We start from the raw sequence: 15,649 nt of genomic DNA on the forward strand, positions 1-15,649 counted from the left end.
GGGAAAGTATGTAAATTGGTGAGGATTGGCAGGGGAGTGACTATTTTAGAGGACATTGTTATTATGGTTCAATAAACTGCAATTCTTATAACAAAGAAAAATGCAGCCAGTAATGCATATCTAATTTTACTATAAAATACAGAGTTGAAGACAAATTTGTGGATCAGTTGAGATTTAGGGATAAAAGGTGAAAGCAGAAAAAAATATCAGTTGATGATAACAAAAGGAATTTGAGATTAAATGTCATTTTTATCAAGACACCCAGGGAGATGTAGTGCTATGAGTTGGTAAGTAGGTACACTAAGTAAAAAGATACATTAAATTGTCAGTCTTAAGTGCTTTATAGAATCTAGGCTTATCCTAAAATCCTGATATAGACTAGATGAATAAGAATGAGAAATATGAGAAAGTTAAGGAGTTATCAAGACATGTCAGAAATAGTTATTGACAGTAAAGAGGTCAGAGAGTATAGATTGGCAATTGTGATGACAGCTATCTTTAGGCATAAAGAAAATTGTCTAACATTTTGTCAAGGCTATTCTCAAATTTTACCTTAAAAAAACTGAGAGCAGAGTATCATCCATAGAGAGTTTCCTAAGCAAAAATTAAAACAGAACTGCTATTCTAAAAGGCATAATTTGGAAACAGTTAGTCTGTTATATATCCATGGTGAGTGTGCTTAAAAATATAACAGACTAATTTTTTCTGGTTCTGCCCACAAATGCCCCTGAAAAGGATGGATCCTATTAAAGGCCTATTTATCACCTGAGCATTTGGGGAATAGTTAATGGAGACAATTGCTCTTCATTATAGAAGGTAGGGATTCCAAATTCCTAGTGGCAATGGGTAGGTGATAAGGAGTCAGCAAGATGAATAGAATATGAATGAAAAGAAGTTGGAACCACAAGTACTAGTGAGAAGGCCCCTGTAGGGTGACTGAAAAGAACTTTTAAGAACAGGATCTTCTTTATATATTCATATATTCAATACCTAGGTTGCATCCACATCTTGGCTATTGTAAATTTTCTTGCAATGAACATAGGAGTACATGTATCTTTTCTAATTAAGTGTTTTAATTTTCTTCAGATAAATACCAGATGTGAAATTGCTGGGTCATGGTAGATCTATTTTTAGTTTTTTGAGAAATCTCCATATTGTTTTCCATAGTGACTGTATCAACTCTTAACATTTTCAACAACATGGATGGACCTAGAGGATATTATATTAAGTGAAATAAAGTCAGACAGAGAAAGACAAATGCCATGTAGTTCCACAAAACAAAATGGGAATCATAGACATGGAGACCAAACTGATGGTTGCCAGAGGGGAAAAGGGTGGGGGATGAATGAAAATGGTGAAAGTGAATACAGCCAATAATATTGTGATAAGTTTGCATGGTAATAGGTAATTACTAGACTTAGTATGGTGATCATATTGTAAGGTATATAAATATCAAATCATTGTATCGTATACCTGCAACTAATATAATATTGTATACCAACTATACTTAACAAATAAGCACAGGATCTTGAATAAGTTCTAGAGAAATAATATACAGCATGGTGATTATAGTTAATAAAAACAAAAAAAACAACAAAACTTTCTTATGGGCAATTTTCAGATGTTTCCCTGTGTTATGTATCTTTTACTCTTCCACTTCCCTCATCCCCAAATTTCCATAAAGTCAGATATATATTTGACATTACCTAAGCTACTTCTGTCTTCATTATTTTATTATGGAAATTTTCAGGCATAATTAAAAATAGAGAGGATAGTATAAGCCATTATATGTGAGTCTTTTTAATTTATGGGAATCACAGAAAAGAGGCTGAAGACCCATATTGGAGTGATTATAAATTGAAGGAAAGCTCTAAGATATGGGGAATCAGCGAGACTCAAATGGCCATAGACTTTAACTCCCTGAGAAACTGGAAAAAAAATTGGGGTGGGCTTCAAAATTTCACATGGCATGGAATACAATATCTATCCAAGTGTACTTGTATCTCAGGAGTCTGAAAGGTCCTAACTGATATCTGACTTGAATAAACAAACAAAAACATTTGTTTATATCAGTGGTTTCAACCTTCCTAATGCCGTGACCCTTTAACACAGTTCCTCATGTTGTATGTGAGTGCATCTGCATGTGGGCAGACCTGCCTGGAGCTGGATAGAGGAGTGGTGTCTCGGTTCCTAAGACCATTGGAAATATGTGTTTTCCGATGGTCTTAGGCAACCCCGGTGAAAGGGTCGTTCGACCCCCAAAGGGGTCATGACCCACAGGTTGAGAACTCTATACTGATGGACACATCTCTAGCTTGGTCAAAGTTAATTACGTTATTCATCCATTCTAGATGCAATGGGGATAAAGAGATGAGTAAGACAGGGACCTTGCCTTTAACTATATATAGCCTGGTTGGGGAGACAGTCACATATTAAAAGGAAGAGCAATGACAGACAGAAGTGGCAGTTGTGAACAAAGTGTAGGGTCATCTCCCCTGAGACACCTATGTTCAACCTCATGTATTGCCCAGGTCAAATGGTGTTTCTCTTCTCACCTGAGAAGTACCTGAAGCCAAAGGACTCTTCCAGGCAGCGTTTGCTTTCCTCTAGCCTTTCCTTGTGTTCTATTTGCCTCTCCAGTTTGGAGATTGTATGCCATAATTGTAATGATGTTAGATTGGTTCTTGAACGGTCTACCACCCTTATTGACCATACTGCTATCCCTAATCACTGAAAGGTATATTTGTGTTAGAGGACAAGTTGTGAGGACAGGGAAGGGTATGGAAAAAAAAGAGGACTAAGAAAAGGGTTCAGGAAATGGCTCACCTGCCCTCCCTGAGGATTTGGACAGATTTGAGTGCATAAGTTTGAATGTGAGGGTATCTGTGATACATACCAATTACAGTCTATAAGAGTTTGTGTCTTCTAATATTCTTACTGGATATTACTTATCTTAAATAATATATTCCTTTTATAACTTCTTGGTTTTAGCTTTAGAATTTTATCACTTTATATACAAAATATTACCATCCCTGGTAGTTGAAAAGCCACCTAAATGATGCTTTTTAGTCTAAATATTATCACTAAAATATCTTTAAATGTTTTAAATTTCTGCTATAAATAATATTCTACTAATGATTCTGTTTGGTGTTTAAGACAATAAATAGAATCTGACATATAGACTAAAATTTGAAGTTTGGCCAATTCAATACACAGGTCACATATATTTTAAAACCAGAGATGAAGTGGTTTTTCAAGAACACACTTTCTAAATGTTTTCATATCTCCAGATCTCTTGCTGACACAAAGCAGGATGACCATATGTGAAATGTTATATCTGTTTTGGAGCTTTCTGTTGCCATGAACTCCTTCCTATGCAGTGTGCTGGTCTAGTATTTTTTCTTCTTTTGTTTCTTTGCTAATAGAAAGTCTTTTTATCAAACCAAGTCCTCTAGTACTTGCCAACTGCCAGCATAGTTTGTTTGTGGGGAGAGAACACCAGGACACTCGCCTACATTCTGCGGGTCTGACACTGTGCTTCCTGGGACCCTGTGCTCAAATTGGTGTAGCTTTTCCTACCCATCCCCTTCCTATGCCTTGTGCAGCTGACCCTGATTCTGACTGCCTTGGCTTCCTCACTGCAGTAAGGCTCTTTCTGGAGATACAGGTAGAAAATGATTGAGAAAAAAAGTGGTACGTATGCCTTATTAATTGCACATCTTCACAATAACAGTGTTTGGGAGGAGTGTCTACCCAAGAGAGTGAAGAAACACTGACCTTGTAGCCCATGACTTCAGATTCGTTGGCTAATGGTCTGACAGGTTCCCAGCCCAGAGAAAGCTGAGGGCCTTGCTGCTCCCACCTGAGGTTGTGAGGTGCTTGACTAGGGGCTGCAAAATAAAAAGTGAGAGGACTGACAAGGAGTCTTAAACACACTCCCCCACTTAAATCCTTGTGTTTCAGTCTTTTCGTGTGTGTAATGGTTGGCTGGCACCATAGGCTTCCTTCCAGCTGGAGTCAGATAAGGAGGGTTTTGTTCCAGAACTGTCATTTTAATAGTTCCTCTCCTGAGCTTTTGAACCTGAATCCTTTCATCTCCCTTTCGGGTCAAAATTGCTTAGCGTTGTTTCAAAGGAAGATAACCTTTACCTACTGCGAATGAAGAATTTTCTAAGCTATTTTTGGAATTCAGATCTAAGCCGTGGAGCAAGACTCTGAATCCAAACTCCCCTTCAACTCTGCTTCTTATGTACTTCATGTGGCTTTCAGAAATCTTAGAAGATGTTTCCCTTTAGTCTGAAACAAACAGAAAGCCCAGGTCACTTACGGGATTTCTTGGTGGTTGCACTCACTTCACTGCTAGGTGGCCCGTATCCAGCTCCATTATAGGCCCTGACTGTGAGGTGATATAATGTATTTCCTTCTAGTCCAGTCAGGATGATGGACGACTCATTCCCCCTAGTCTTGACTGTTTCTGCTGCATCTTCTTGTTCCATGTCTTTCCGATAACTAACCTGTCAACAAATTACCAAAGGAAAGATCAATTTTAAAATTTCTCGTGCTTGTGATTATTTGAAATTTGTAAAAAAATGTTTCTTACACTCATCTGTAGGAAATTACTCCTGTATCATCCAATTAACAGGTCCTATTAATGAAGCCAAAATCACAGTCTCAGTCACTGCTCGATTTTCATCTGTGCTGAGCAGTGCTCAGTAAAGCAACAAAAGGTGCTACCCTGTAGTCTGGTAGCATGGAGAATATGAGGAAGAATCATTGAGAGAAACTGAAGAAGATCACTTCTCTCCTAGGTCATCAGAACCATTTACCATTTAAAGCCATGGCTCTTTGAATTAATTATTTGAGAAAGAAGAATGAAGACTATTTCCTCCAGGGCCGTGCATGCAAGTGAATTATACAAGCTGTAGGGGTTTGACAGGGAACAGGTGACAGAACACTCCTGATAACTTGGAGTGGTTTAAGTGTAGAGACATAGCCTTGTTAGATTATGGAGGGATGCAGGAACAAAGAGCTGTTTGTCAAACACAGTTTGTGCATTGAGATAATCTTTTCTGGTTATGAACTCACGGGGTTGGTCTCCTACCAAACTTGATTCCTTCGTAAGATTCAGTAATTGCCTCTGCCTACCTAAAGCTGAACTTTTTCAGACACTAAACCTTAACTATGCATAAGTGCATAGAAGAATAGATTTTCTCCCTGTACTTATTTACTGAAGGTAATGAAAAACGGGTTCCCCTTTTCCTCATCAATTACCGTGGTGCAAGAAGTGGATCACTGCACCCACAGTATCCTCCTTCAAGTGCTTGGTCTACTGTACAGGCCATAAAGCTGAACACCATGTTTTTCAGATTCTCTTTCAGCTAAGGTTGCTGCTATACAATGTGGGCAGCAAGGAGTTTGTTTGAAACTTGAACTATTCTGGGACACATCTAGGACTGCCTTTTTCTGTTGTGGCCATACAAAGTCACTATAAAATCTTATCTCTCAGAAAAAATAATATTGCATCACCACATATATTAAAGGCCTCTACCAGCCTAGATGCTGATTGAAGGCAAGGGGAGTAAGAACTGGGTAGAGAAGGAAGGACGTGACAAATTGTAACTGCAGCTTTATGAAATGAAAACTGTGATCGCCATATTTTCTTCCTTGTACTGTTTTGTATATAAGTAATAAATAACTCAGGCCCTTACCTTTCTTCTAAGATTTTTATGTAGAGAGTTGTGGTTAGGTAGCTTTCTGATGTCGTTCATTAGAGAAGGAATAAAACTTACCCTGAGATGGACAGATTGACTGGTGAAACTTTCTCTGGCTCTCACTATCGGGGAGATGGTGAGTACATCTTCATTTACATGAGATATTTGTACCACATCAGTATGGAGCATCATCATTGCTAATTGTTGCTTTTGGGGAGTTGTTGAATTGGGGAAGCATGTGCAAGGATATTGAATAACCAAAGGGATACAGTACATTAATGTTCAACATTTGTTTTACCTTCATTCTAGTATGTCATCTTGTATTAAAGAAGACAGAGAAACAAAAACCTATTTCTAAGAGTCCCTTGCAGTTAGGAATCTCATTGTGCTTTAGGTTCAGCCAGTCAGATGCACATGCCTGAGATTTGAATGCACAAGTGGCATGGAGGTTAAACGTCCGTGGCTTCTGCGTTTCTGCAGGCAATCATAGTAACGGTGTCATTATTTTTCTTTCTTTTCCTTGGTGTGACAGCATTAATGAATGACTTGCTGTCTAACCACTAGCTCTATGGAAGTCAAGAAACAGGGCACGGGACATCCATTTTGTTGGTGCAAATCGCAGCAAGCATGGGGAGATTCTGGAGTTAACAAAAAGAGCAGAGGCCTCCAGATCACATCAGCTTCCTCAATGTGGTGCCATCCTGATCACGGTGGCTTCCAAACCATGGCAGCAGAGTGAGCTTCCAGGGCTGGTGGCCTCCTGCTCTTAGAAGACATCAGTGTCTTCCTTTACGACTTGATCCCATGGTTTGACTTTGAAAGATCACCCTTGAGTTTGTTAATTTAACTCAATAATTTTGTAAACCATTTAATACCTATAAGAAAACATTTCTTTTGTTAATCCTTACCTGAGGAAATTTTTTCTATTGATTTTTCTTTTTTAAGAGAGAGTATACAGGAAGGGTGGGTGGAGGGGGAGAAATAGAGAGAGAAACATTGATGTGAGAGAGACACATTGATTGGTTGCCTCCTGCATGAGCCCAAACCAGGGCTGAGGATCAAACCTGTAACCCAGGTACATGCTCGTGACTGGGAATCAAACTTCAGTACACAGGCTGATGCTCTAACCACTGAGCAACACCCACCACCACATAAAACACTTCTTACTTAAACTAGTTGAAGCAATTCAGTTTTTTATAACTGAACCATGATACATCAACATAGATCTCTACTTTATATATATATATATATATATATATATATATATATATATTTAAAGATTGATATGATAATCAAATTCCTACTTCACATCTCTGTCTCTTCACAGAGCTGAACTAGAATACAGCTGAATGGATAAACTTCAGAAATTTGTTTGATTAACCTGGACTCCTCTAACATTGTCTTTTATATGATATTGGTCCCATTGTTTCCAATTCTGAGAACTAGCTTCTCTTGCTTGGTCTCTGAGCATATTTTTAACTGAAGAAATCTAAGTTATTTTCAAAATATAAAACAGACTGAAATGTCATTGGATGTGCAAGTACATATCTTTCCTTTCCAGTGATACATCTGATTTTCAGTTCTCTGTTTCAATGTTCTTTAGTTGGTTAATTCTTTTAATTAATTAAATATATAGGAGTTTAGTTTGATTAAGTTCAATAAATTACAGATTTTGATGCAAATGCAGGTTCCAATATAAAATCTCGACTTCTAAATATTGAATATTGAATATTATGATTAATCATCACAAAATTAAACATACATAACAGATAAAATGTATCCTAAGTAACTGATTGTGAGAAAAAACAAAATAATTCTGGCAGCAACAGCTAAAACCTAGAGGAAAATCTGAAAATATCCACATATTATTTCTTTCTAGCGTAAACAAAGAGGCATTTTGGGAAGCCTCCATCTGAGAGTAGGATTAGGATTGTTGGCATCTACCCATTCTTTCTTTTTATTGTCTCTCTGTGAAATGAAGGACACCTAAATAAGCTATTCAAAACAACAACAAAACCCAAAGTTAGTAGAAGGAAGGAAATAATAAAGATCAGAGTTAAAATAAATGAAATAGAGTCTAAAAAATCAATACAAAAATCAATGAAACCAAAGCCTGTTCTTTGAAAAGATAAAGAAAAGTGATAAACCTTTAACCAGACTCATTAAAAAACAGAGAAAGGACCTAAATAAGTAAAATCAGAAATGAAAGAGAAGTAACAACTGACATCACAGAAATACAAAGGATTAGAAGGAAATACAACGAACAATTATACGCCAACAAATTGGACAACCTGGAAGAAATGGATAAATTTCTAGAAACATACAATCTTCCAAGACTGAATAAAGAAGAAACAGGACATCTAATCACACCTATTATAACCAACAAAATCAAGGCAGTAATAAAACAAACCTCCCAACAAATGAAAGTCCTGGATTAGATGGCCTCCCAGGTCAATTTTTACTACACATTCAAAGATGAACTAACACCTATCCTTCTCAAACTACTCCAAAAATTTCAATAGGAGAGAAGATTCTTAAGCTCTTTTAATGAATCCAGCATTATCTTGATTCCAAAAACAGATAAAGACACTACAAAGAAGGAAAATCACAGGCCTGTATCCCTGGTGAACATAGATGCGAAAATACCCAACAAAATACTGACGAACCAAATTCAGCAATACATTAAAAAGATCATATACCATGTTCAGGTGAGATTTATTCCTGGATTCAAGGTTGGTTAAATAGCCACAAATCAATTAACATGATACACCACATAAACAAAATGAAGGATAAAAAAAATCACATGATCATATCGATAGATGCACAAAACACATTTGGCAAAATCCAGCACTCATTTATGATAAAAAAAAAAAAAAAAAGTCTCAGCAAAGTGGCAATAGAGGGAATATACCTCAACATAGTAAAGGCCAAATATGACAAGCCCACAACAAACATCATAATCAACAGTGAAAAGGTAAAAGTATTTCCCTTAAGATCAGGAACAAGAGAGGGATGCCACTTTCATCACTTTTATTCAACGTAGTAGTGGAACTCTTAGCCACATCAGTGAGACTAAAAGAAGAAATAAAAGCATCCAAATTGGAAAGGAAGAAGTAAAACCGTCATTATTTGTAGATGACATGGTATTATATAAAACGAATCCTAGATTCCATCAAAAACTACTAGAACTGATAAATCAATTCAGTAAAGTAGCAGGATACAAAATAAATATTCAAAAATCATTTACAGTTTTATATACCAATAATGAACTATCAGAAAGGGAAACTAAGACAAGAATCCCAGTTACAACTGCATCAAAAAAACAAAAACAACAACAAAAACAAACCTAAGAGTAAATTTAACTAAGAAGATAAAAGATGTATACTTGAAAAATTATAAGACATTAAAGAAAATATTGGAGATACAAATAAATGGAAGCATATTCTGCGCTCATAGATAGGAAGAAATAACATAATAAAAATATACATAGTACCCAACACAATCTATCCATTCAATGTAATTCTATCAAAATCCCAATGACATTTTTCAACAATCTAGAACAAATAATCCAAAAATTTATATGGAATCAATAAAGACCCTCAATGGCCAAATCACTCTTGAAAAAGAACAAAGTTAGAGGTTTCATGCTACCTGATATCAAACTATACTACAAGACTATCTAGTACACCAAACAGCATGGTACTGGTGCAAAAATAAACATATAGTTCAATGCAACAAAATACAGAGTCCAGAAATAAACACATGCCTGTACGGTTAATTAATAAATGACAAAGGTGGTAAGAATATAAAATGAGGTAAATACAGTCTATTTAATAAATGTGGTTGGGAATACTGTACAGATACAACAGATATGTGAAAAAAAATGAAACTAGACTACCTTCTTACACTATATACAAGAATAAATTCAAAATAGGTTAAATAATTAAATTTAAGATTTGAAACCATAGAACTCCAAGGAGAAAACAGCCAGTAAACTCTTTTACATTTCTCTTAGCAATATTTTTTTTCTGATATATACCCTTGTACTAGGAGGAAAATAAAATGAAAGAAATTGGACTATATCAAACTAAAAAAATTTTTTTTCCACAGCAAAGGAGACTATCGACAAAATAGAAAGACAACCCAAGGGATGAGAGAACATATTTGCCAATGATCTACTTAATAGGAGATTGATATTCAAAATTTATAAAGAACTCTGACCAGTCAACACTGAAATAATAATAGTCCAATTAAAAATTAGGCAGAGGTCCTGAATAAACACTTCTCAAAGAGGATATACACATACACATGGCCAATAGACATAGGAGAAGATAGATGCTCAGCATCACAAATCATTAGAGAAATACAAATTAAAACCACAGTGAGATACCACCTCACAACTGACAGAATAGCTATCATCAATAAACCAACAAACAAAAAGTGCTGGCGAGAACATGGAGAAAATGGAACCCTTGTGCACTGTTGGTGGAAATGCAGACTGGTGCAGCCACTGTGAAAACAGTATGGAGGTTCCTCAAAAAATTAAAAATGATACCGTTTATGACCCAGAGATTCTACTTCTGGGTATATATCCAAAGAAATCTGAAACACTAATTTAAAAGAATATATTCACCCCTATGTTCATTGCAGCATCATTTACAATAGACAAGGTATGGTAGGAAGGAACGCAATTGCTCATCAACAGCAAATGGATAAAAAAGTGGTGATACAGGGTTGAAGAAGGAAGATGGTGGCAGGCCAAACCAGAGGGAGGGTGAGTGTGTGAGAGAGTGTGAGTGAACTTGAAGGTGGACAACCAAACCTGAGCAGTACAAAAACTCGGAGCAGAATGTTCCTGTGCTGCAGACAGGAGCAGCCAGCTACCACCGTAAGCAGCTTTTTAGGGCACTTCTCCCTGCACCATGGGGATGTCCCACCATTTTGGAAGATCCTGGGTCTTCCCTGGGAGGAGGCAGTGGAAGCAAATAGGGCCCAGCAACCAGGTGCCAGTGCACCAGGCACCAGTGAACCAGTGGACACTCTGTGTCAACACAGACCAGTGTACAGTAGTGGAGCTCCCAAGGTGCCAGTCGAAGAAGCTGCAGACAGCTGGGAGCCCAACACCATCGCCCACAGTAGCAGCCCCATCAGAGTCGAGATATACCCCCAGCAACAGAGGCTGAGGAGTAGACATTCATCCCCAGGCAACAGAAGCACAGACCAGCAGCTGAGATCATCCCCAAAAACTACAACAAAAGCTGAGCAGGAATTGAGCCCCATGGGGCAGCAGCACTCCCCAGCCATCAGCTGTGGGACCTGGGGCGCCACAGAGGCCTGTATGGTCCAGCAGCTCACAAGTGCGGTGGGAAGCTGGAGACTGAGAGGGACTGGTGCGATCTAGCTGCCCTTGGGTCCTGCTGGGTGCTGGGGCACCACAAAGCCTATGCGACCCAGCAGCCTGAAACAGCGGTGGGAAGCCAGAGCCTGAGAGGGACTGGTGCAATCCAGCTGCCTGCCCACAGGACCTGCAGGGTGCAGGGGCACCAGAGAGGTCTGTGAGACCCAGCAGGGACTGTGTGATCCATTTACCCACAGGAAGCACCAGAGAGGCCTGTGCCACCCAGCAGCCTATAAGATAGGCATAGAGCCAGGTCCCCAAAGTAACTGTGTGATCCAGGTACTCGCAGGACTTGCAGAGCGTGGGGCCTGTGCGACCCAGCTGAGCAAAAGATAGGCATAGAGGATGTGAAAATGGAGGCGGAGTGAATGGAAGCTACACAGATTATCTCCCAGGACCAAACGGGAATTACAACTAAAATAAAGACAAAGCCTTGGAAAAGCAACAGAAAAGCTGCAGGACAAGATCATATAACCAGGGACACAGGTTAGATCTGTGAAGGTATAAGAGGATGGTGGGCTAGGAGCCCACAGACAGCAGCCTTCTTACCTGTGAACAGCACCCTTGGGGAATAAAGACCAAGCGCGCTCCACAGGGCAGAGAGCCCAGACAGAGCACTAATATAGCCACAGCCACTCACCTGGTGGCTATGGCAGAGGGAGGGAAGACTGGGCTGGAATTCTGTGGGGACACCCAGTATTTGGAGGGCACTCAGAGTTTTTGCTGAGTTGCAGCCACAGAGGACGGTGGCCAGTGTGCTCCTTCCAGAAGCTGTGGGGGAAAGTAGCAGCCCCACCCCAACCCCAGGAAATTCAACCTTTCCCAGGTGAGGCAAAGAAATGCAAACAGGGGCTCATTAACAACCAGCATCTATTCCACCTTCTGGAAATCCTCTAATGAAGAATACCAGGGCTACATTCCAAGTCATTGAGAAACTGAGACCACTGGCCACCAGAAAAAGGCTAGAGGATAACTGAACCTTTCCTGGGCTTGTAAATCTACCCAGGAAAGTAAGACTTGACAGTGGTGTTTAACGTGAACCCACCCAGGCTTATCCAAACCCAGTAGAGGGAGCCATAAACAGCAGAACACCCACAGGGAAAATTTGGCAGGCTCCAAAATCCACTGAGATAGTAAAAATGGTAAAACAAAGAAATAAATCCCAAATGAAAGAACAAGAGAACTCTATCAAAGATGAGATCAATGAAATGCAACTAAGCAAATTATCAGAGGTAGAGTTCAGAGCCATGATCTTGAGGAAGCTCACCAGCATGAGTAAGGACATCAGCACCATGAGTAAAGATACAGAAACACTGAAAACCAACCAAGTGGAAATGAAGAATGACATAGCAGAAATAAAGATATTCCTCCATTGGAAGGAATAACCATCAGAGTAGTGGACACTGAGGACTGGATCAGTGAATTAGAAGACAGGATAGAAAAAAATCAACCAATCAGAAAACCAAAGGAAAAAAAAAAGATTAAAAAACAGGAAGATAACAGAAAAGAACTGCGGGACAACTGGAAACATGACAACATTTGCATCATAGGAGTCCTTGAAGAAGAAGAAAATGGACAAGGGATAGAGAATATATTTGAAGAAATAGTGACAGAAAACTTTCTTAACTTGGTGAAGGAACAAGGCATTCAAGATCAAGAAGCACAGAGAGCCCTAAGTAAGAACAACCCAAACAGGCCCACAAAAAGACACATAGTAATTAAAATGACAAAAATTAAAGACAAAGAGAGAATCCTAAAGACAGCAAGAGATAAGCAACAGGTTTCATACAAAGGAACCTCCATAAGGCTCTCAGCTGACTTCTCAATAGAAACACTACAGGCCAGAAGGGAATGGCATGAATTAATCAAGGTCATGAAAAATAAGGATCTGAATCCAAGACTACTTTATCCAGCAAGGCTATCATTCAAAAAAAAAGGTCAAATAAAGAGCTTCCCAGACAGAAAAAGGCTAAGGGATTTTTTAGCACCAAACCAGCACTGCAAGATATGCTAAAATGACTGCTGTAATTAGTAAAAGAAATAGAAAAAAATATATAACTACACTAAACAAAAATAGCAATAAATAAGTACATATTAATAATTACCTTAAATGCAAATGGTTTGAATGTTCTAATAAAAAGACACAGTAGATGACTGGATAAGAAAGCATGACTCACATATATGTTGTTTATAAGAGATCCACCTCAAAACAAAAGACTCGCATAGGTTGAAAGTGAAGGGATGGAAAAAAATCTTTCAACCAAACAGAAAGGGGAAAAAAAGCTGGTGTAGCAATACTCATATCTGATAAAGTAGATTTCAAAATGAAGGCTGTAACTAGAGAAAAAGAAGGCCACTACATAATATTAAAAGGATCTATCCAACAAGAAGATATAACCTTAGTAAACATATATACACTCACTATAGGAGCACCAAAGTTTATTAAAAATTTTCAGGAGGACTTTAAAGGAGAAATCAACAGCAATACAATGGTAGCAGGGGCCTTCAACACCTTGCTGCCATCACTGAATAGATCTTCTAGACAAAAATTTAACAAGGAAACACAGACTCTAAATGAAGCACTAGACCAAATGGATTTCATAGATATCTACAAAGAATTACACCCCAAAACTGCAAAATTCATATTATTCTCAAGTGCACATGGGACATTCTCAAAGACAGACCACATGTTAGGGCACAAACTAAGTCTCTACAAGTTCAAGAAGACTGAAATCATATCAAGCATCTTCTCAGATCACAATGGCATGAAACTGGAAATCAATTGCAACAAGAACATGCAATGACATTTGAAAACATGGAGGCTAAATAGCATGTTATTGAACAATGAATGGATTATCATGGAGATCAAGAAAGAAATGAAAATCTTCCTGGAAACCAATGAAAATGAACACACAACAGCACAAAATCTATGGAATGCAGCTAAAGTGGTTCTCAGAGGGAAATTCATAGCTCTACAGACCTACCTCAAGAAGAAGAAAATTTTCTAATAGATTATATAACCTCACAACTTAAAAAACTAGAAAGCAAACAAAAAGAAAATCCAAGAGCAAGTAGAAGGAAGGAAATAGTAAAGATCAGAGCAGAAATAAATGACATGGAGATGAAAAAAAAACAATTTAAAGGAGCAATGAAACAAAGAGCTGGTTTTTCAAAAAGATATACAAGATTGATGGACCCTTAGCTAGACTTACCAAGGAACAAAGAGAGAGAACCCAAAAACAGAAAATCAGAAATAAAAGAGGAGAAATAATAACCACAGAAATACAAAGAAATAATAACCACAGAAATATTATGAACAATTATACAGCAACAAATTTGACAATCAAAACGAAATGGACATATTGCTAGAAACACATACTCTCCCAAAACTGGATTGGGAAGAGATAGAAAACTTGAACACACCAATAACAACTAAAGAAATTGAAGATGTAATCAAGACTCTCCCAGCAAACAAAAGCCCAGTAACGGAAGGCTTCAAGAGGGAATGTTACCGAACATTCAACGAAGAACTAATACCCATTCTCCTCAAACTATTTCAAAAAGTTCAAGAAGGAAGACTTCCGCCCTGGCCAGTTTGGCTCAGCGGTTAGAGCGTTGGCCTGCGGTCCAGAGAGACCCGGGTTCGGTTCCTGCTAAGGGCGCGTACCTCGATGGCAGTTTGTCCCTGGCCCTGGTTGGTCGTGCGGGTGGCAGCCACTCGATGTGTCCCTTTCACATCGATCTCTCTCTCTCTCTCTCTTCCTCTCTCTCCCTCCCACTCTATCTGTACAAAAAATGGAAAAATGTCCTCGGGTGAAGATTAAAAAAAAAAAAAAAAAAAAAAAAGAAGGAAGACTTACAAACTCATTTTATGAGGTCACCATAACTCTAATTCCAAAACCATAAAAAGATACTACAAAGAAAGAGAACTACAGGCCAATATCCCTGATGAACATAGATGTCAAAATCCTGAACAAAATACTAGCAAATTGAATGCAGCAATACATCAAAAAATTTATTCACCATTATCAAGTGGGATTCATCCCAGGGATGCAAGGCTGGAACAATATTTGCAAATGAATAAATGTGATACAACACATAAACAAAATGAAATATAAAAATCATATGATCATATCAATAGATGCTGAAAAGGCATTTGACAAAATCCAGTACCCATTTCTAATAATAATGCTCAGCAATCTGGGAATAGAGGGATCATTTCTCGACATAATAAAGGCCATATATGAAAGACCTACAGCCAACATCATACTCAATGGACAAAAATTAAACGTATTTCCCTTAAGAACAGGAACAAGAAAAGGATGCCCACTTTTACCACTCTTATTTAACATAGTACTGGAAGTCTTAGCCACAGCAATCAGACAGGAAGAAAAAATAAAAGAGATCCAAATTGGAAAGGAGGGAGTGAAACTGTCATTATTCACAGATGACATGATACTATATATAGAAAACCCCAAAGACTCCATCAAAAATTTACTAGACTTATTCAATGAATTTGGCAAAGTAGCAGGATATAAAA

At 38.1% G+C, this 15,649-nt stretch overlaps 1 protein-coding gene across 1 annotated transcript in view; it reads right to left on the bottom strand.

Annotated features, from left to right (window-relative positions):
* Positions 1-15,649, bottom strand: part of CNTN5 (contactin 5) — a 900,389-nt gene that overhangs the window by 9,478 nt on the left and 875,262 nt on the right. Inside the window, exons 23-24 of the mRNA XM_036258335.1 lie at positions 4,328-4,514; positions 3,778-3,890 (exon numbers count right to left, since the gene is read on the bottom strand). Coding sequence (XP_036114228.1) covers positions 3,778-3,890; positions 4,328-4,514 — 300 coding nt within the window. The remainder of the gene's footprint in view (positions 1-3,777; positions 3,891-4,327; positions 4,515-15,649) is intronic.

The sequence above is a fragment of the Molossus molossus genome, unplaced genomic scaffold (genome assembly GCF_014108415.1).
Source record: "Molossus molossus isolate mMolMol1 unplaced genomic scaffold, mMolMol1.p scaffold_m16_p_13, whole genome shotgun sequence".
In the NCBI taxonomy this organism is placed as follows: Eukaryota; Metazoa; Chordata; class Mammalia; order Chiroptera; family Molossidae; genus Molossus; species Molossus molossus.